Below are 20,166 nucleotides of genomic sequence, written 5' to 3'. Positions count from 1 at the left end.
GCCAAAGGCAGTCAGGACTGTATGCAGGCCCCGAGCCATAGGTTCACCCCAGCCTTTAGCAATTTAGCAGGGATATCACATATGCCTGCACCTTCCCATCTTCAGCTTGGAAATCGCCAGCCTAACCTCTGTTAGGGTAGGAGGTTTCCCCGCTGATGGGTGGGCGGCACAGGCATGAGACATCGCTTGCATCCCAAACTAACTGTTGGAGGGTCCACCTGGTACAACTGTTCAAAATACTCAGCCCAACGTTCACGAACCCCAACATGATCTGAGATGATCCGTCCATCCGCTGATCGGACTGCAGTCAAACTTATCCCCCATGTATTTCATTAAGTTATAGACACACCAAAGTGACACCAATGGAAGTGTCAGGAGATAAATAATTAATGAATTATAGTATCACTAAGTCACCCCGACCTTCATTCATTCATCTATGAATACATATGTACTCGGAGATATTTTATATTGTTCCAAACTTATTATATAAACAAGACAAATCACACTGGTGTTGTAAGATTAGCTAGGGTGGTAAGTTCAGAAATGACCTAATGGCATTCCAGTTTCAAGTTCTTTCATAAAAAATGTATTTAACATAAAGGTTTTGCACTCAAGTGTTACGCCCGTGCTACTTTCACTGAAAATAATGTAGGATCATATATATCATACTCTAATTCAGGGAATCAAAGGCAAGGACATTCCTGGGGGTTCTGGGATAGCTTAAGAAAAAATGTAAATAAATAAGTGGATACACAAGAATCAGAAAGAACAAAAGTGTATATATGTTTACATCACAATTTTGGAATGAGATGCATTATTTAGAGTGAGGGACTGCAATACCAAACCATTAATATGTATTAAAACCCATGCTTGTCTGTTCATATCCAGTGCGTGGCTGCCTGGAACCCAAGTCACCTAACAGTATAAGTATAATTTTCTACACTCTTCTCTATATAGGAACTTATAATAGAGAAACACTGAAAAATTCTCTGCCCCTAAAGTCTCTCAGTAGGGTCACTAACCCATAAAAAGATGATAATAATAATAAAAGAAAAAAAAAGTGTTGGGAAGCACTCTAATGTATTTTAAAACTTAATTTTAATATCTATAGTGCCATAGTGTAAAGGAGGTTTATGCAAAAACTAATATAAGCAAGTAGGCGACTACTGACCTAGGATGCCCAAAACCCTTCCCACAAATGCAAGAATGTATAATTTTGGTAAAATTTTAGGGCTAAAAAATTTAAACAAATAATTAAAAAATATATAAAGTATGGTCTAAATCAAGTAAAGGATAAAAAAAAAATTGAGTTTGGTGTATTAAAATAATTACTAAAAGAATAAATACATCATTCTTCGATAGAGTCATAGTATTATTACTTTTATCCATTTAAAATACAAATAAAAAAATTTTTTATTCAGGTACCTAGTTTTAAAATACAACTGGTAGTTCGGAATAATTTAAAATACATCACAATAAACATAATAATTCTACAATTACCAAGTACAGAAGACAGTGCATCATTTTCCTTTAAGATAACTCTAGCATCACAGAATATACAGATCTTTGGTTATGAAACCATTATGAAATAAAAACTGTATTACAGTGCTATCCAGTCATAGAAAAATGAATTCCAAATATCAGAGAAAAGCCATAATTCCCCATATATCAAGATGTGCTTTTTAAAAGAAGACAAGTCCTCACTCAAACCATTTCACATCAAACTTATAGGTAAAATTTTTTAAATAAATACAAAAAAAAAAATTACCCCAACTTTCACTGCATTTTAAAACACAATAACACCTTCATTTACACATTGTGGGCTTTGGTAAGTATGAAGGGAGTAACTGAATATTTAGTTACATCAAAATTTTACATTCCCATATTTTAAAAGGTTAAAAATCACAATAACACTCAACTTCATGTAAAATTTACCAGACCAGATAAAACACGACGGTATTCAACCTCACACACACCATTTTGTACTGCCATTATCACATCTTTGAGATTACAGACTGATTATGCAAACTTAATCTATCTATGCATTAAAAAAATATGTAACTTCTTAAGGACATTGACTTTAAAAGATGCTTCCTTATAAACAGAATTACACATTTTACATTCCCATATCTTAAAATGATATGAATTTAAGAAAATTCATATCAACACACTTAATGTTATGCAAAATTTACCAGACCGGATAAAATATGAAGGTATTCAACCTCACACCTACCATTTTGTACTGCCATTATCACATCTTTGAGATTACAAACTGATTGTGCAAATTTAATCTATCTATGCATTAAAAAACTACATTTTCTAAAGAACAACAAAAAAATAATAATAATAATAAAAAAATAATAATAAAATAAAATCTCCATTTTCCATTAGTCCAATTGATCAGATCAATTGAACCTCTGCCAAAACTATTAAAATAAATAATAATGATAATGATGATGAAGATGATAAATAATTTTTACAAATTTAAAAAAAAACATCCTAATACCACAGGGCTCACCCAGCCAATTCTACAAAATATTTCACAAAAAATAAGGATTCTCTTGGAAAAAAAGGACCTTTCATCTCAACCCATTCCCAGAAACCTTATCTCGTCTCCAATCACCTCCCTTCACTTCATCCACGCAGGTAATGTGACGTCGGAGGGCCTAAGCTGTCTCTCCCCTTCCTGCAGGAAGATCTGGAGTGTCCGCCACAGGAGATGCGTTCCCAGGCGCCTTCGCTCAGCCCATCGCCAGGTGCTTGGCAGCCCATAGAAGGTGCCCTGGATGCTGTTGCTGAGGTTGCCAAGCCCTGTGGAGAGAGGAGGAATGCAGGATATGTTTTTGTTGTACTGCACTGTATATTATATATTTTGTATATTTTTGGGTAAAAAATACATACAAGACACACACGCATGCACATGCACACGCAAAACGCACACGAACACACAAGAGGAAAAGAGAGAGAGAGAGAGGAGAGAGAGCGAGAGAGAGAGAGAGAAGAGAGAGAGAGAGAGAGGAGGAGAGAGAGAGGAGAGAGAGAGACACTTATACAGAAATAAATTTAGATACAGATATACACTGTACAGTATATATATATATATATATATATATATATATATATATATATATATATATATACATATATATATATTTGTATACAAATATGTATATATATATGTATATATATGTATACATATAACATATATATATACCTATATTTATATATAACATATATATTTAATAATATGTATACATATATATATACATATATATAAATAATATATGTAACATATTATTTTAAAATATTATATATTATATATAGATACATATAATTTTTATATTATAGATACAATATTAAAATTTTTATGTATACATTATATAAATTAATAAAGTATCATATAATAAATATATATAAATATATATATGTATACAAATATATGTTACATATATATAATATATATATATGTATACATATATATATTATAATATAATAAATATATATATTTTATAATAATACAAAATTCTAACACGCTCTGAAAGCTGTAGCATAAAGCACTATGACCGTTTACGCAAGATTCATTCTCTATTGTTTATATAAAACAGAACAAGACAGTGTGATACTGTGACCACACGATTCGCTTGAATATAGACTGTATTGGCATGGGGGGCCGCCCCCAGTACATTTGCAATGTCGAAGAAATTGAGTGTAAACTGTGTAATAAAGAATATAAGGCGAACACTTGCATCGTAGATGCACTAGTACAGCCTTTCAGACCATCTAGCAATAAGGTATGGAGAACTATGTAACTATTTCATAACCTCTGATGTCTTAGTAATATCTTATATTGTATCCTAAATTTTGGAATTGGAGTATCACATGACCGAATATCAAATGTAGCACTGCTTCCTCATCCAAGCGTACGCCGGTGTGGCGACGATGATTAATACTTATCATAAAATGTTACAGTCTGACATTCAATGTAATACCAACATATATGTTATAACCATGCATCAAATGTACCACCAAGCTTACCACGCTGTTGCAGTTAGCCAGGGTGGTAAATAAAGGATAAACTACAGGCGAAATAAGGGGAGACGCAAAAACGCGGATAGTTTTCGTCTGTCTTAGTTAAGTAATATGAACAAGTGGCTTGGGCTTTAAGAAACTGTACTATAGCGTAACTCAATTTAGAGTATTTTGATTTATAGAAATGGGCAGTGGAATGTACCACAATCGGCATTATTTATGTATTATTTATGATTGTTTTGCTATTATTTTATTTATCATTATCAGTTATTATTATCATCTCATCATCATCATCATCATCATCATCATCATCATCATCATCAATCATCATCATCATCATCATCATCATCATCATCATCATCATCATCACTATTACTATTACTATTACTATTTTATTATTATTAATGTTATTATTATTAAATTATGATGTTAATGCTGCTGCTGATGTGATGTGATGGTTTATTGATCGTCAATTATTATTATCATTATCATCATTATATTATTTCATTATTATTATTTATTGTTGTTGTCACATTGCCTTGCCATCAACATCATCACAATATCATCACTGATATTAGTTCCTGTTCCAATTTATCTGTCGTTATGCCATAATTATCAGCATCATCATCGGTTAGTTCCTATTCCAAATTATCCCCATGTTATTTCATTAGTTATAGAAACACAAAGTGACAACCAATGGAAGTGTCAGGAGATAACTAATTATGGATTATAGTATCACTAAGTCACCCCCGACCTTACATTCATTCATCTAGAATACCATATGTAATTACTCGTAATATTTTATAGTTGTTCCAGCTTATTATCACAAACAAGACAAATCACACTGGGTGTTGTAAGATTAGCTAGGGTGGTAAGTTCCGAAATGACCTATGTCATTCCAGTTTCAGTTCTTTCATACAAATGTGAATTTAACTGTAAAGGTTTTGGAAAAACTCAAGTTACGCCCGTGCTACTTTCACTGAAAATAGATGTAGGGATCATATATATCCTACTCTACTTCAGGGAATCAAAGGCAAGACATTCCTGGTGGTTCAGGGATGCTTGAAGAAAAAATGTAAATAAATACTGGATACGACCAGAATCAGAAAGAACAAAAGTGTATATATGTTTACATCAACATTTTGGAATGAGATGCATTATTTAAGTGACGACCTGCAATACAACCATATATGTATTAAAACCCATGCTAGGAACTTATAATAGAGAAACACTGAAAATTCTCTGCCCCTAAAGTACATCTCATATGGTCCTAACCTAAAATTAAAAGATGTAGTAATAACAAAAAAAAAAAGTTTTGGAACACTCTAATGTATTTTAAAACTTAATTTTAATTCTAATAGTGCCAATAGTGTAGAGGTTTATGCCAAACTAATGTAATCAGGCAAGTAGCGACTACTCGACCTAGGATACTCAAACCTTCCACAACTGGCAAGAATTATATTTTGTGAATTTGGGCTAATAAATTTACCAAATAATTAAAAATAGATAAAGTATGGACGAAATCACAGTAAAGGGATAGAAACAAATTGAAGTTTGGTGTATTAAAATATATACTAAGAAGAATACATACATCATTCTTCTGATAGATCACCGTAATATATTACTTTTTTATCCATTTAATACAAATAAAATAATTTTTAATTCAGGTACCTAGTTTTAAAATACAACTGGTAGTTCGGAATAATTTAAAATCCATCACAATAAACATATCATTCTACAATTACCAATACAGACGACAGTACATCATTTTCCTTTTAAGATAACTCTAGCATCACAGATAGGCAGATCTTTGGTTATGAAACCATTATGAAATTAAAACTTGTATTACGAGTGCTTCCAGTCCATAGAAAAATGAATTCCACATATCAGAAGAAAAGCCATAATGCCCCATAGTCAAGATGTGCTTTTTAAAAGAAGACCAGTCCTCACTCATAACCATTTCACATCAACTTATAGGTAAAATTTTTTAATAAATAAACAAAAAAAAAATACCACAACTTTCACTGCATTTTAAAACACAATAACACCTTACATTTTACACTGTGGCTTTGGTAAGTATGAAGGGAGTAACTAATATTTAGTTACATCAAAATTTACATTCCCCATATTGTTAAAAGGTTAAAATCACAATAACACTCTCAACTTCATTAATTACCAGACCAATAAACACTACGGTATTCAACCTCACACACCATTTGTACTGGCCATATATCACATCTTTGAGATTACAGACTGATTATGCAACTTATCTATCTATCATTAAAAACTATGTAACTTCTTAAGGACATTGACTTTAAAGATGCCTTCCTTATAAACAGCATACACATTTTTACATTCCCATATCTTAAAATGATACAACTTTAAGAAATTCGATACAACACACTTAATTTTGTGCAAATTACCAGACACGTATAAATATAAGGTATTCAACCTCACACCTAACCATTTTGTACTGCCCTTCTCACATCTTTGAGATTCAAACTGGATTGTGCAAATTTCATCTATCTATGGCATTAAAAACTACAATTTCTCAAGAACACAACAACACAAATAATAATAAGAATAAAAAAATAATAAAATAAAAATCTCCATTTCCTTAGTCCATTGATCGATCATTTGAACCTCGGCCACACTATTAAAATAATAATAGATGATAATGATGATGAAAATATATTAGATAAAATTTTTACAAATTAAAAAAATCATCCTATATACCACAGGCTCACCCAGCCAATTCTACAAAATATTTCACAAAAATAAGAGTCTCTTGAAAAAAAGGACCTTTCATCTCAACCCAATTCCCAAAACCTTATCTCGTCTCCAATCACCTCCCTTCACTTCATCCACGCAGGTATGTGACGTCGGAGGGCTAAGCTGTCTCTCCCCTTCCTGCAGAAGATCTGGAGTGCCCGCCCAGAGATGCGTTCCCCAGCGCCTTCGCTCAGCCCATCGCCAGGTGCTTGGCAGCCCCATAGAAGGGCCCTGGATGCTGTTGCTGGTGTGCTTCCAAGCCCTGTAGAGAGAGGAGGATGCAGGATATGTTTTTGTTGTACTGCACTGTAATTTATTATTTTGTTATATTTTTGATAAATATACATTACAAATACACACACACATCACATGCACACGCATCACGCACACAGGAGGAGAGAGAGAGAGAAAGAGAGAGAGAAGAGAGAGAGAGAGAGAGAAGAGAGAGAGAGAGAGAGAGAGAGAGAGAGAGAGAGAGAGAGAGAGAGAGAGAGAGAGAACTTTATACAGATAAATTTAGATACAGATATACACTGTACAGTATTTATATAATATATCTATATAATATATATAATATATATATATATATATATATTATATATAGATATATATATATATATGTATATATTATATATTATGATATGTTATATATCTATATATCTCTATATTCTATATAATCTATCTATATATATATATATGTATATATTATATATATATATGATGTATGATATATAATCTATAAATATCTCTTCTATCTCTTATAATATCTCTCTGATGTATACTGTCTATGTATATATATTATATATGTTTGTATATATATATATGTGTGTTATATATCTATATATGTGGTGTGGATATATATTATATGTGTGGTGTCTATCTATATATATATATATATCTTTATATATTTGTGTGTATATATTATATATATGTGTGTGTATATATATATTATATATCTATTATATATATACTCGTGTTTGTATATAATATCATGTGTGTGGTATTATATCTAAGTATATGTGTGGTGTATAGATCATTATCTATGTGTGTGTATATATATATATATGTGTGTGTATATATAATATATGTGTGTGTGTATATATATACTGTGTGTGTATATATATATATATATATATATTATATCATTAATATATTATATATATATCTATCATATATCTCATATATTATCATATATACTATCATATATATATATGTGTGTGTGTATATATGTATTATATATATATAGATATATATTATATATATCTATATCTATCTATATATATTTTATATATTATATATATATATATATCTTGATATATATCTTGTGGGTGTGTGTATATCTCATATATAGTCTATATCTAATTCATATTATATATATATATATAGTGTGTGTATATATATTATATATCTATAGTATCTATATATGTGTGTGTGTCTCTATTATGTGTGTGCTGTATATATATATTCTATATATGTGTGTTGGTGTGTATATATATATATATAATATGCTATCTATTATATTATGTATATATATCTCATCTAATCTCATATATATATATATATTATTATATAATATATATTCTATGTGTGTGTGTATATATATATATATATATCGTATATATATAATATATATATATATCTATATATATATATATATATATATGTGTGTGTGTGTATATCTATATATCTACTAATTATCTATATAGATATATAAATATATCTCTATATATATATCTCTCTATATCTTTATTTATATATAATATATTTATCTATATATATATCTATAATATATATTTTACTCATATCTCTATATTCTATCTATATCTCTATTTCTATATCTATATATAATCTCTATCTTTATCTATATATATATAATATATATTATCATTTCTATATATATAATAACATCTTTATATATATAGATTTCATATATGTCTATATATTATCATATATATCTATATAAATAATATATGTGTGTGTGTATCTATATATATATAGTCATATCTTCTATATCTATATATATATATATATATATAATCTATCTATCATATATATATATATATATATCTATGTGTTGTGTATATATATATAATATGTGTGTGTCTATATTATCTATAGATTCTCTCTATATCATATATATTATATATATATATATCTATATATATATTATATCTATCTTATATATATATATCTATATATGTGTGTGTGTATATATCTTATATAATAGATATCATATATATATATCTATATATCTCTCTGTGTGTATATATATATATCTCTATATATAATCTATATATATATATATATCTCTCTACTCTATATATATCTATCTTGTGTTTATATAATTATATATATATCTATATCTGTGTGGTATCTTACTATATCTATATCTACTATTTGTGTGTCTATATCTCTAATATATTATCCAGCTATATATATATACTCTGTGTGTGGTATTCTCTAATATCATTATATCTATCTATGTGTGTGTATCTATATATATGTCTTAATGTGTTTTTCCTTCATCTACTCATCTATGTGTGTGTATTATAATATATATATATATATAATATTATGTGTGTATATATATATATTATATATGTGTGTATATATATATATATTGTGTGTGTATATATATATATATATATATATATCTATATATATATCTATATATATCTATACTATTATATATATATATATATATGTGTGGTATATATATATATATATATATATCTATATATCTCTATCTTATATATCTATCATATCTATATCTATATAGATTCTATATCTATAGTGTGTGGTGTATATATATATAATATATCTATATATACTATTATATCATATCTATATATAATATCTATATCTATATATATATATGTGTGTGTTATATCTATATATATATCTTAAAAAAAATTTATTTCTTTTTTTTTTATTTTCTCATATAATATCTCTTCTATATCATATATGTGTGTTTATCTATATATCTATATATATGGTTGTGTATCTATATTCTTATATATATATATAGTATATATCTATATATATTATATATAATAATATCTATTCTATCTGTTTGTGTATATCTATATACTTCTATATATATATATATATCTATATCATCTATAATTATATATATACTATTATATTCTATATATATATCTTACATATATGTTTGTGTGTATATCTCTATCTCTCTACTATATATAGAATATATAATCTATCTATAATATCTCATCTTCTATCTATATATATATATTGTGTTGTGTGTGTATATATATCTCTATATATATATATATATATATCTATATTTCTATTATATATATATATATATATATCTCTCTGTGTGTGTGTGTGTATACTATATCTATATATGTGTGTGTATACTATATATATATGTGTGTGTATATCTATATAATACTATGTGTGTGTCTATCTAATCTCTATCTATATATCTCTATATATCTATATCTCTATATAATTATTATTTCTATATTATGTGTGGTATATATCTATATATGTTGTGTGTATATATATTCGATCTATCTTATCACTATATCTCTATCTCCTCTATAATTATATTCTATATCTTCTACACCATCTTCTATATCTCTATCTCGATTCGTCTCTATCTATCTCTATATCTCATCTAGCTAGTTATATATATATATATACTATATTACACACATATATTATATATATATATTATATATATCTATTATATATTATTATATATATATATCTATATATATATACACACACACAGCATATATAATATATATATAGATATATTATATATATATATATATATATATATATATAATATATATATATATAGGGGTGTGTGTAATATATATATATGATATATGGGTATATATACTATAATATATATATATATAATATTATATCTCTAATATAATAATATTATATATATATGTGTGTTTTAATATTATTATCTATTATGATTATATCTATATCTCTATATCTCTATATATATATTATAATATATATATATATATATCTATATGTGTGTGTATCTCTATATCTATACTATATATATATATATAGATTATATATATATATCTATATCTATATATCTATATCTCTATGTGTTGTGTATCTATATAATATATCCTATCTATCTCTATCTCTCTATATCTTCTCTATCTATATCTATCTCCTATATATCTATCTATATCACTCTCTATCTATGTGTGTGTCTATCTCTATATCTATATCTCTCTTATCTATATATATATCTATCTATATATTATATATATATATATCTCTATATATTATGTGTGTGGTGTCTATCTCTCTATATCTATCTCTCTCATTCTATCTCGATCTATATATTTCAGCTATATATATGTGTGTCTCTCTATCTTATCTCTATCTAGACTCTACTCTCTCTACTATATAGATATATACTCTCTCTATCTCTCTCTTCTCTGTGTGTCTCTCTCTCTCTCTCTATCTCTTCATCTCTTTATTCTCTCTCTCTCTATCTCTCTCTCTCTCTCCTCCTCTCTGTGTGTCTCTCGCTCTCTCTCTCTCTCTCTCTATCTACTCTCTTTCTCTCTATCCCCCCCTCTCCCTCTATATCTCTCTCTATACTCTTCTCTCTCTCACTAACTCTCTCTCTTACTCTCTCTTCCTCCTATCTCTCTCTCTCTCTCTCTCTCTGCGCTCTCTCTCTCTCTCTCTCCCCCACCTCCTCTCTCTCACTCATCTCTCTCTATCCTCTCTCTCATCTCTCTCTCTCTCTCTCTCTCTCTTCTATCCTCTATGTGTGTGTAGATATATATATCTATGTCTACAATATACATAAATATATATCCTATCTATTTTAATTAGATACCTATATCTTTTATATATATATGGTATACATATATATATTTTATATATATGTATACCTAATAATATATTTATAGTGTATATGTAATACATATATATATTTTAATATATCTATGGTTATACATTATATATATTTATCAAATAATATATATTATACATATATATAGTTATACATTATGTATACATATATATATTTATACATATATGTATACATATATATATGTATATATATATATGTATACATATATATATTTTATATATATATATGTATACATATATATATTTATCTATATATATGTTACATCTATATATTTAGATATATATATGTATCCATATATATTTTATATATATATCTGTATCATATATATCTTATATATATATATGTATACATATATATATTTAATATATATACGTAATACATAGTATATATTTATATATATAGTATACATATATATATTTAATATATATATATGTATAACATATATAGATTTAGATATAATATATTGTATACATATATATATTTCATATATATATATGGATACATTATATATATTTATATATATATATGTATACATATATATTTTATATATATATAATGTCTACATATTAGTTTAATCTATCTGTCTCCACATATATATTTATATATAACTATTTCTCCATATATATATTTATCTATATATGTATACATATAGATTTGTATATATATAATGTATAACATATATAGATTTATATATATATATATACATATATATATTAATACATAATATATTTATACATATTATATTTATATATTAATATATTTTATATATATAGATATATATATGTATACATATATATATTTGTATACATATATACATATATATATTTGTATACATATATATTTATATATATGTATACATATATATGGGGCCGCGGTGGCCGAATGGGTTTAAGGCTGTCAGACTCAAACCTGTCACGCGCAATCTGAGTTCGAAGGTTCGAGTCACCAGCCGGACGCGTTGTTTTTCCCTTGAGGCAAGGAACTTCACCTCGTTGCCTGCCGAGCCTGGGTGGCCAGCCTCATGTCAGTGCCGTAATAGTAGATGTGACTCGATAAAAACACCGGGCGGAAGGCAATGGCAACCACCGCTCTAAATTGCTAAGAAAAATCCATGGAGCCCATGATCGTCAAGCCGCGGTGGCCGAATGGTTTTAGAGCATCGTACTCAAGACTGTCACGACGCATCTGAAATTCGAGGTCGGTCGCCTACCGGCGCTTTGTTCCGTGGGCAAGGAAACTTCATCTTTGATTGCCTACTAGCCACTGGTGGCCAAGCCAGCCAAGCAAGTGCTGGTCCCAGCCCCGGATAATAGGAGAATAATTACCTAAAAAAAGGTACGACGGCACTCTCCGTGGCAAGAACTGGACGCCTACCACTTACTCACTCCAAGACATCACACCATGAAAAACTACAATTAAAGTTAACATCTGTGACCACGGCTGCTCAGACTGAACTACCGGTTGAAAAGAAGAGATACATATATATGATATTTATATATATGTCTACATATTATCTATATATTTATATATGTATACATAATATCTATATTTATATATGTATCCATATTATATTTTATATATATGTAGCCATATATATATATATTATATGGATACTTATATATCTATATATAGTTACATATATCTTTTAATATATGTATATCATATATATATATAATATTTTATATATCATCTGTATCCATATATCATTTATATTGCATCTGTAATACATATATATTTTTTATTTTATATGTATCCATATCTATTTTTTATATATCCTGTATAACATCATCTATTTTATCTATATGTTACATATCTAAATTATATCTGTATACATAGATATAAATATCTATGTCTACATTATATAAATCTAGATGTATACAATATAAATACTATATATTCTACATATATATATTTATATTTATATGTATACATATATATTTATATTATATGTATACATATATATTTTTCTATATATGTATCCATATATATATTACTATATATATATATGTAATATATATATAAATATATTGTGTATACATATATATTTATATATATCTATACATATAGGATATTATACATATAGATATAATATACATAATACATATATATACATTATCATATATATACAGATACATATATTACATATCCATATATATATACATATCCATATTTACATATACATATATATATGTACATATAATCATATACATATCTATACATATACATATATATACAATAATCATAACCTACATATATAACATACATACATATATATATTTAAAAAATATATAACTATATGTTGGTATCATATATATAAACTATATATGTATACATATCATAAATATATATATATGTATACTATATATTTATATATAGTATACATATATAATTTTATATATGTATCCATATATATTTATATATAATTATAACATATATATTTATATATATATGTATACATCTTATATACATATGATATTATATCCATATAGATATATTTACATATATATAATACATATACATATATAGACATATATATATATAACCATATATATACATAATACATATATATATTTATATATATTTATACATATATATTATCTTATATGTTCTACAATATATTTATATATATCTGTATACATATATATTTAATATATTATGTATAAATATATAGACATTAGATATATATAACATAGATATAGATATATACATCTAGATATTATTACATATAGATATATATACATATAGCATATATTATACCATATACATATATATACATATACATATCTACATATACAATATTACATATACATATATACATATACATATATACATTTATATACATATACATATATATGACATATATATATATATATGCATATATATTCTTAACATACATATATATACGATGTAAAAAATATATAAATATATATATGTAACATATATATAGAATATATGTGTAATACATATATATAAATATATGTATGTCTACTATATAAGTATATATATATATATTTAATACATATATATTTATATATATGTATCCATATTATTTATATATTTTATACATATATATTTTATATATATGTTACATATTATTTATATATATCACATATAGACTATAATATCATATAGATATCTATACATATATATACATATACATATATATACATATACATAATATACATATACATATATATACATATACATGTACATATATATACATATACATATATATACATATATATACATATACATATATATACATATACATATATATACATATACATATATATACATATATATATACATACATATATATATACATACATACATATATATATATATGTATAAGTATACAAGTTTGTATATATACATATATACATGTGTATTTTTTTCTCCCTTTTATGTTAAGGTGGCACAGGCCTATGAAAGGGCTGAGGACTGTAGGTTGCAGTGAATGATACACTAGCAACGTATATCTTGCATTTCATTCCATTCTACTCTCGAGCATTTTCCCTTCACTCACCTACAGAATGTCAGACTCATATGCCCATTACCTAAAGTTTCATTCCATTTTTGTTTCCTCACACTTTCACACTTCCTATGGTAATAAGCCTGAAATATTTTCCTTTTATTTGTCTCTATTCCCTTCTTTTTGCTTTATCCTCTTCTTTTTTTCTTCTATTTTCCCATTTACTCACCTATGGCAGTTATCATTGCCGCTTCCCTTGTCCAGGCTTCAACTGGAATGGTGTTCTGGAAGACGTGCAAGGAGATCACGCCAACGCCTTCGGACCATATGTCATGGATTCGCTCAATCTTCTTGTTTTTCTGGGAAAAGAATGAGATTTGAGGGTGTTGGTATGTCAGAAGAACTCATCTTCTCTGCGTGTAATAAGCAGGTTTGACTGGTCAATGCATATATGACTCGTTGTGGGGATAGTAAAAATGGAGTTGCTGCCTTAACTCCATGTATTGAGGAATCTAAACCAAATATGAAGAAAAGATTTTGGATAGATTCAACATGTCAGATTGTTATGCAAGAAATATGCCACGTATGGTTCTGGGCCCAGATTTAAGCAGTTTGATGGTAATGCGGGTAATTATGACTTGTGGGAAGAACATTTTCAAGGCGCTTTGTATGTTATGAAACTACATCTCGCGTTTGATAAAAATGCTTAAGAACACCCAGATGGCTATAATCTGGAGAACGCCAAAAGGACAATCTACAGTTATTCAACAGAGGGAAGTAGATAAAAAAAAAAAAAAAAAGGAGAAAAAGGTATAGTGATAAATCAGAAAAATAACACAAACAATGACAAAAATATCTGATGACAAAAATTAAATACTAGCAATACTAGATAAATAAATGAGTAAATAAAATAAGGAAATGCATTAACAAGTAAAGAATTGAATCAGAATAAATAAAATGTAAAAGATTAAATCAGATAAATGCTACAATAAGTAAACAGTAATATAAATAAGAAAATATACCAAATAAATTTGTTCAATATTTATTCTATTAATAAAAAGAATAAAATAAAATAAAATAGAACATTCATAAAGAGAGTGGATTTGTTTAATCTTCTTTTTTTTAAGAAAGAGAAAATAAAGAAATTTAAAATCATTTGTAAAATTGATAAGATCTACAAGAATCAGAGAAATATATACATACACATTAGATCTATCCTGTTCTAAAAACAAGAAAATAGAAAGAGAGAGAGAGAGAGAGAGAGAAAATATATAATCATAAATGAAAGCTGTAACTTCAAACCAACAACCTTAAAAAAATGAAGAGCAGCTGACGAACCCGTCAAGATGAACAAATCCATTGAAAAGATAAGTGTGTGAGAAAAGCCTCGATCAACATGGGCGTCTGCTTTCTGTTTACCTTTTTGCCATTTTCCAGGCTCTTGATGGCCTCGTAGAGATGGTAGTAAGGCCTGCCCCTTGACCCTTTGCCGATGTAGAAGATGGCGGAGATGAAACACTGAAACTTCTCTGCATCCGTCATCATCATTCCCCTGTAGAGACCAGGATATATATATATATATTGTATATATATATATATAGATCGATTATCATATATATATATATATATATTTTATATAGATATATATATATATATAGTATGTATGTATGTATGTAATATATATATATATATATATATATATATATATATATATATATCTATATCTATTATATATATATATATATATATTATATGGTATGTATATATATATATATATCTATCTATATAATAGAATATATATTTATATATATATATAGATTATAGATCTGTATGTATATATATATCTATATATATATTATATATATATAATATATATATATATGTATGTATGTTGTATATATATATATCTATATATATCTATTATTATATATATATATATATTCTTATTCTCTAATCACTACCTACATATATAATGTATGTTATATATTATATATACATATCTTCATATCATTTATATCTATATCATATCGCTATCTATTATATATATACATCTCTATATATACATATATACTCTACTTCACAAAAACATCTATACATATATATATGTATATATATCTATTTCTCTATCTACTCTAAATCGGGGGTCATCTATATAATATACTCATCACTACATATCTATCTATAACATATATATATTATATCCTCTATATCTGTCTCTATCCCTCCCTATATATATTCTCTATAATATCTCTCTATCCTATATACATATATATCTGATATGGTATCTATATCTATACTATCTATCATATACTATATCTCGATATATATATTATAATATACATATATATATGTATTATAATATATGTATATTATCTTATGATATATATTGATATATTAGTATATATATATTATACTATATATCTAATCTATATATAATATTGTTATGTGTATAGATCTATCTATCTTATCTATATATCTAATCTATATCTATCTCTCTATATATGTATTATATATCTATATATATGTATGTATATACTTCTATATATAATATATCTAATATATATATATCTATATATATATCTATATATATATATACATCACATAGATATATATATATACATATATATATGTATGTATATCTATATGTATATATATATATATATATCTCTATATATCTATCTAGTATATATTATACATATATTCTTATATACCTATATATATATCTATACATATATATAATGTATGTATAGTATATATATATATATATATATATATTAATATATATATATATATATATACATATATATGTGATATATCTATACCTATATATGTGATCTATCAATATACCTCTATATGTGTCTATACTATCTCACATCATCTATGTGAATATATATATACTACCTGTATATGTGAGATATATAATATATACTATATCGTGGCTCTATACTATATAATTCATTCTCTGTGATATATATATATAATACATATATATGTGATTTATATATATATATACATATATATGTGATATATATATATATACATATATATGTGATATTATATTACCATATAAGTGGGTGTTGGTAGAGGGATTATATATCTATACCTATATATGTGATATATCGGTTCTATATCCTATATACTGTTGATTATACTCTATATACATATATGTGATATATATATATCTCACCTCTCTCTGTGCGCTCTATACTCCTCTCCTATCTATGTGATATCTATATCTACTCCCTCTCTCCTGTGCATCTCTATCTCTCTCCCTCTACTACTGTGTCTACTCTCTCTCTCCCTCTATCTGTGCTACTATCCTCTTCTCCATCATCTGTGATATATCTCTCTCTACATAATATGTGATATATATATATAACATCTAATTGTGATATATATATATATACCTATGTCTTTGATATATATATCTATACATATATATGTGATTATATATCTATATTACATATATATTGTGCGATCTATATCATATAGCAACATCTATATGGATATATATATCACTATACATATATATTGATATATACTATATACTCTATAGTGCTATATATATCTCTACCTCTCTATGTGATCTATATACTATACATCTCTTGTGCTCTCTCTATATCCTCCTATCTCTGTGAATCTCTCTACTCTCTACATATATCATGTGATATATATATATATACATATATATGTGATATATATATAATACATATATAGGTGATATATATATATACATAATATATTGTGATATATATATATAGCATAGATATGTGATATATATATTATACATATATATGTGATATATTATATATATACATTATATGTGATCTATATATTATACATATTATGTTGATATATATAGATAACATATATATGTGATATATATATACATCATGATATATGTGATATATATATATATACATATATATTGATATATATATATATACATATATAGGTATTATATATTATGTTGATATATATATATACATATATATGTGATATATATATATACATATATATGTGATATATATATATACATATATATGTGATATATATATATATACATATATATGTGATATATATATATACATATCTATGTGATATATATTATATACAATATATATGTGATATATATCAGATATACAATATATGTTATATATGATAATATCCATATATATGTGATATATATATAATATATCATATATATGTGAATATATATATATATACATAGTATATGTGATATACTATATAGATACATATAGTTGATATCTATCTATACATTATATTGTATATATATATATACATATATATGTGATATTATATACATATATATATATATATATATACATATATATATATATCTCTATAGATTATATATTCTAATATCCCTATCATATGTCATCTCTATATATACATATATAGATGTTCAAATATATATACATATATATGTTCATAGAATATATACATATATATGTGATATATATACATATATATGTCATATATATATACATATATATGTCATATATATATACATATATATGTGATATATATACATATATATGTGATATATATATCATATATATATCATATATATATACATAGATATGTGTGATATTATATCTATATATTATTCTATATATATATATATATAATATATATACATATAAGAGGGGGGGGAGAGAGAAGGGGGGAGGGAGGGGGGGAAGGGGGGGGGGGGGGGGGAAAGGGGTGTGATATATAGATATATATATATTACATATATATGTGATATAATAATATACATTATATGTGATATATATTATATTATACATATATATGTGAGATATATATATATATACATATATATTGATATATATATATTATACATATCTATGTGATATAATATATAATACATATTAATGTGATCTATATATATATACATATATATGTGATATATATTATAATATATTGTGATATATATAATATACATATATATGTGATATATCAGAGATATATATAT

General features: G+C 25.5%; 1 protein-coding gene across 1 annotated transcript; it reads right to left on the bottom strand.

The window, feature by feature from the left end:
* Positions 1 to 2,509: 2,509 nt before the first annotated feature.
* LOC119568120 (ankyrin repeat and LEM domain-containing protein 1-like) lies at positions 2,510 to 16,715 on the bottom strand. The gene is made up of 3 exons (XM_037916517.1): positions 16,587 to 16,715; positions 15,397 to 15,526; positions 2,510 to 2,811 (listed from the first exon to the last, which is right to left on the bottom strand). Exons 1-3 carry the CDS (start codon positions 16,713 to 16,715, stop codon positions 2,630 to 2,632), a joined length of 441 nt encoding a protein of 146 aa, XP_037772445.1. The 3' UTR covers positions 2,510 to 2,629.
* Positions 16,716 to 20,166: the final 3,451 nt, after the last annotated feature.

The sequence above is a fragment of the Penaeus monodon genome, chromosome 43 (assembly GCF_015228065.2).
Source record: "Penaeus monodon isolate SGIC_2016 chromosome 43, NSTDA_Pmon_1, whole genome shotgun sequence".
NCBI classification, from domain to species: Eukaryota; Metazoa; Arthropoda; class Malacostraca; order Decapoda; family Penaeidae; genus Penaeus; species Penaeus monodon.
The sequence above is the reverse complement of the archived record's forward strand: the minus strand, read 5'-3'. Positions and strand labels throughout refer to the sequence as shown.

Bases quoted from the DNA above. Each gene is read 5' to 3' on its own strand.
- LOC119568120 (XM_037916517.1), bottom strand. From the start codon at position 16,715: ATGATGATGACGGATGCAGAGAAGTTTCAGTGTTTCATCTCCGCCATC. The intron at 15,527-16,586 runs GTAAACAGAAAG...TTCTTTTCCCAG, and splicing joins GCCTGGAAAATGGCAAAAAG to AAAAACAAGAAGATTGAGCG. The intron at 2,812-15,396 runs GTGAGTAAATGG...CTCTCTCCACAG, and splicing joins GGCAATGATAACTGCCATAG to GGCTTGGCAACCTCAGCAAC.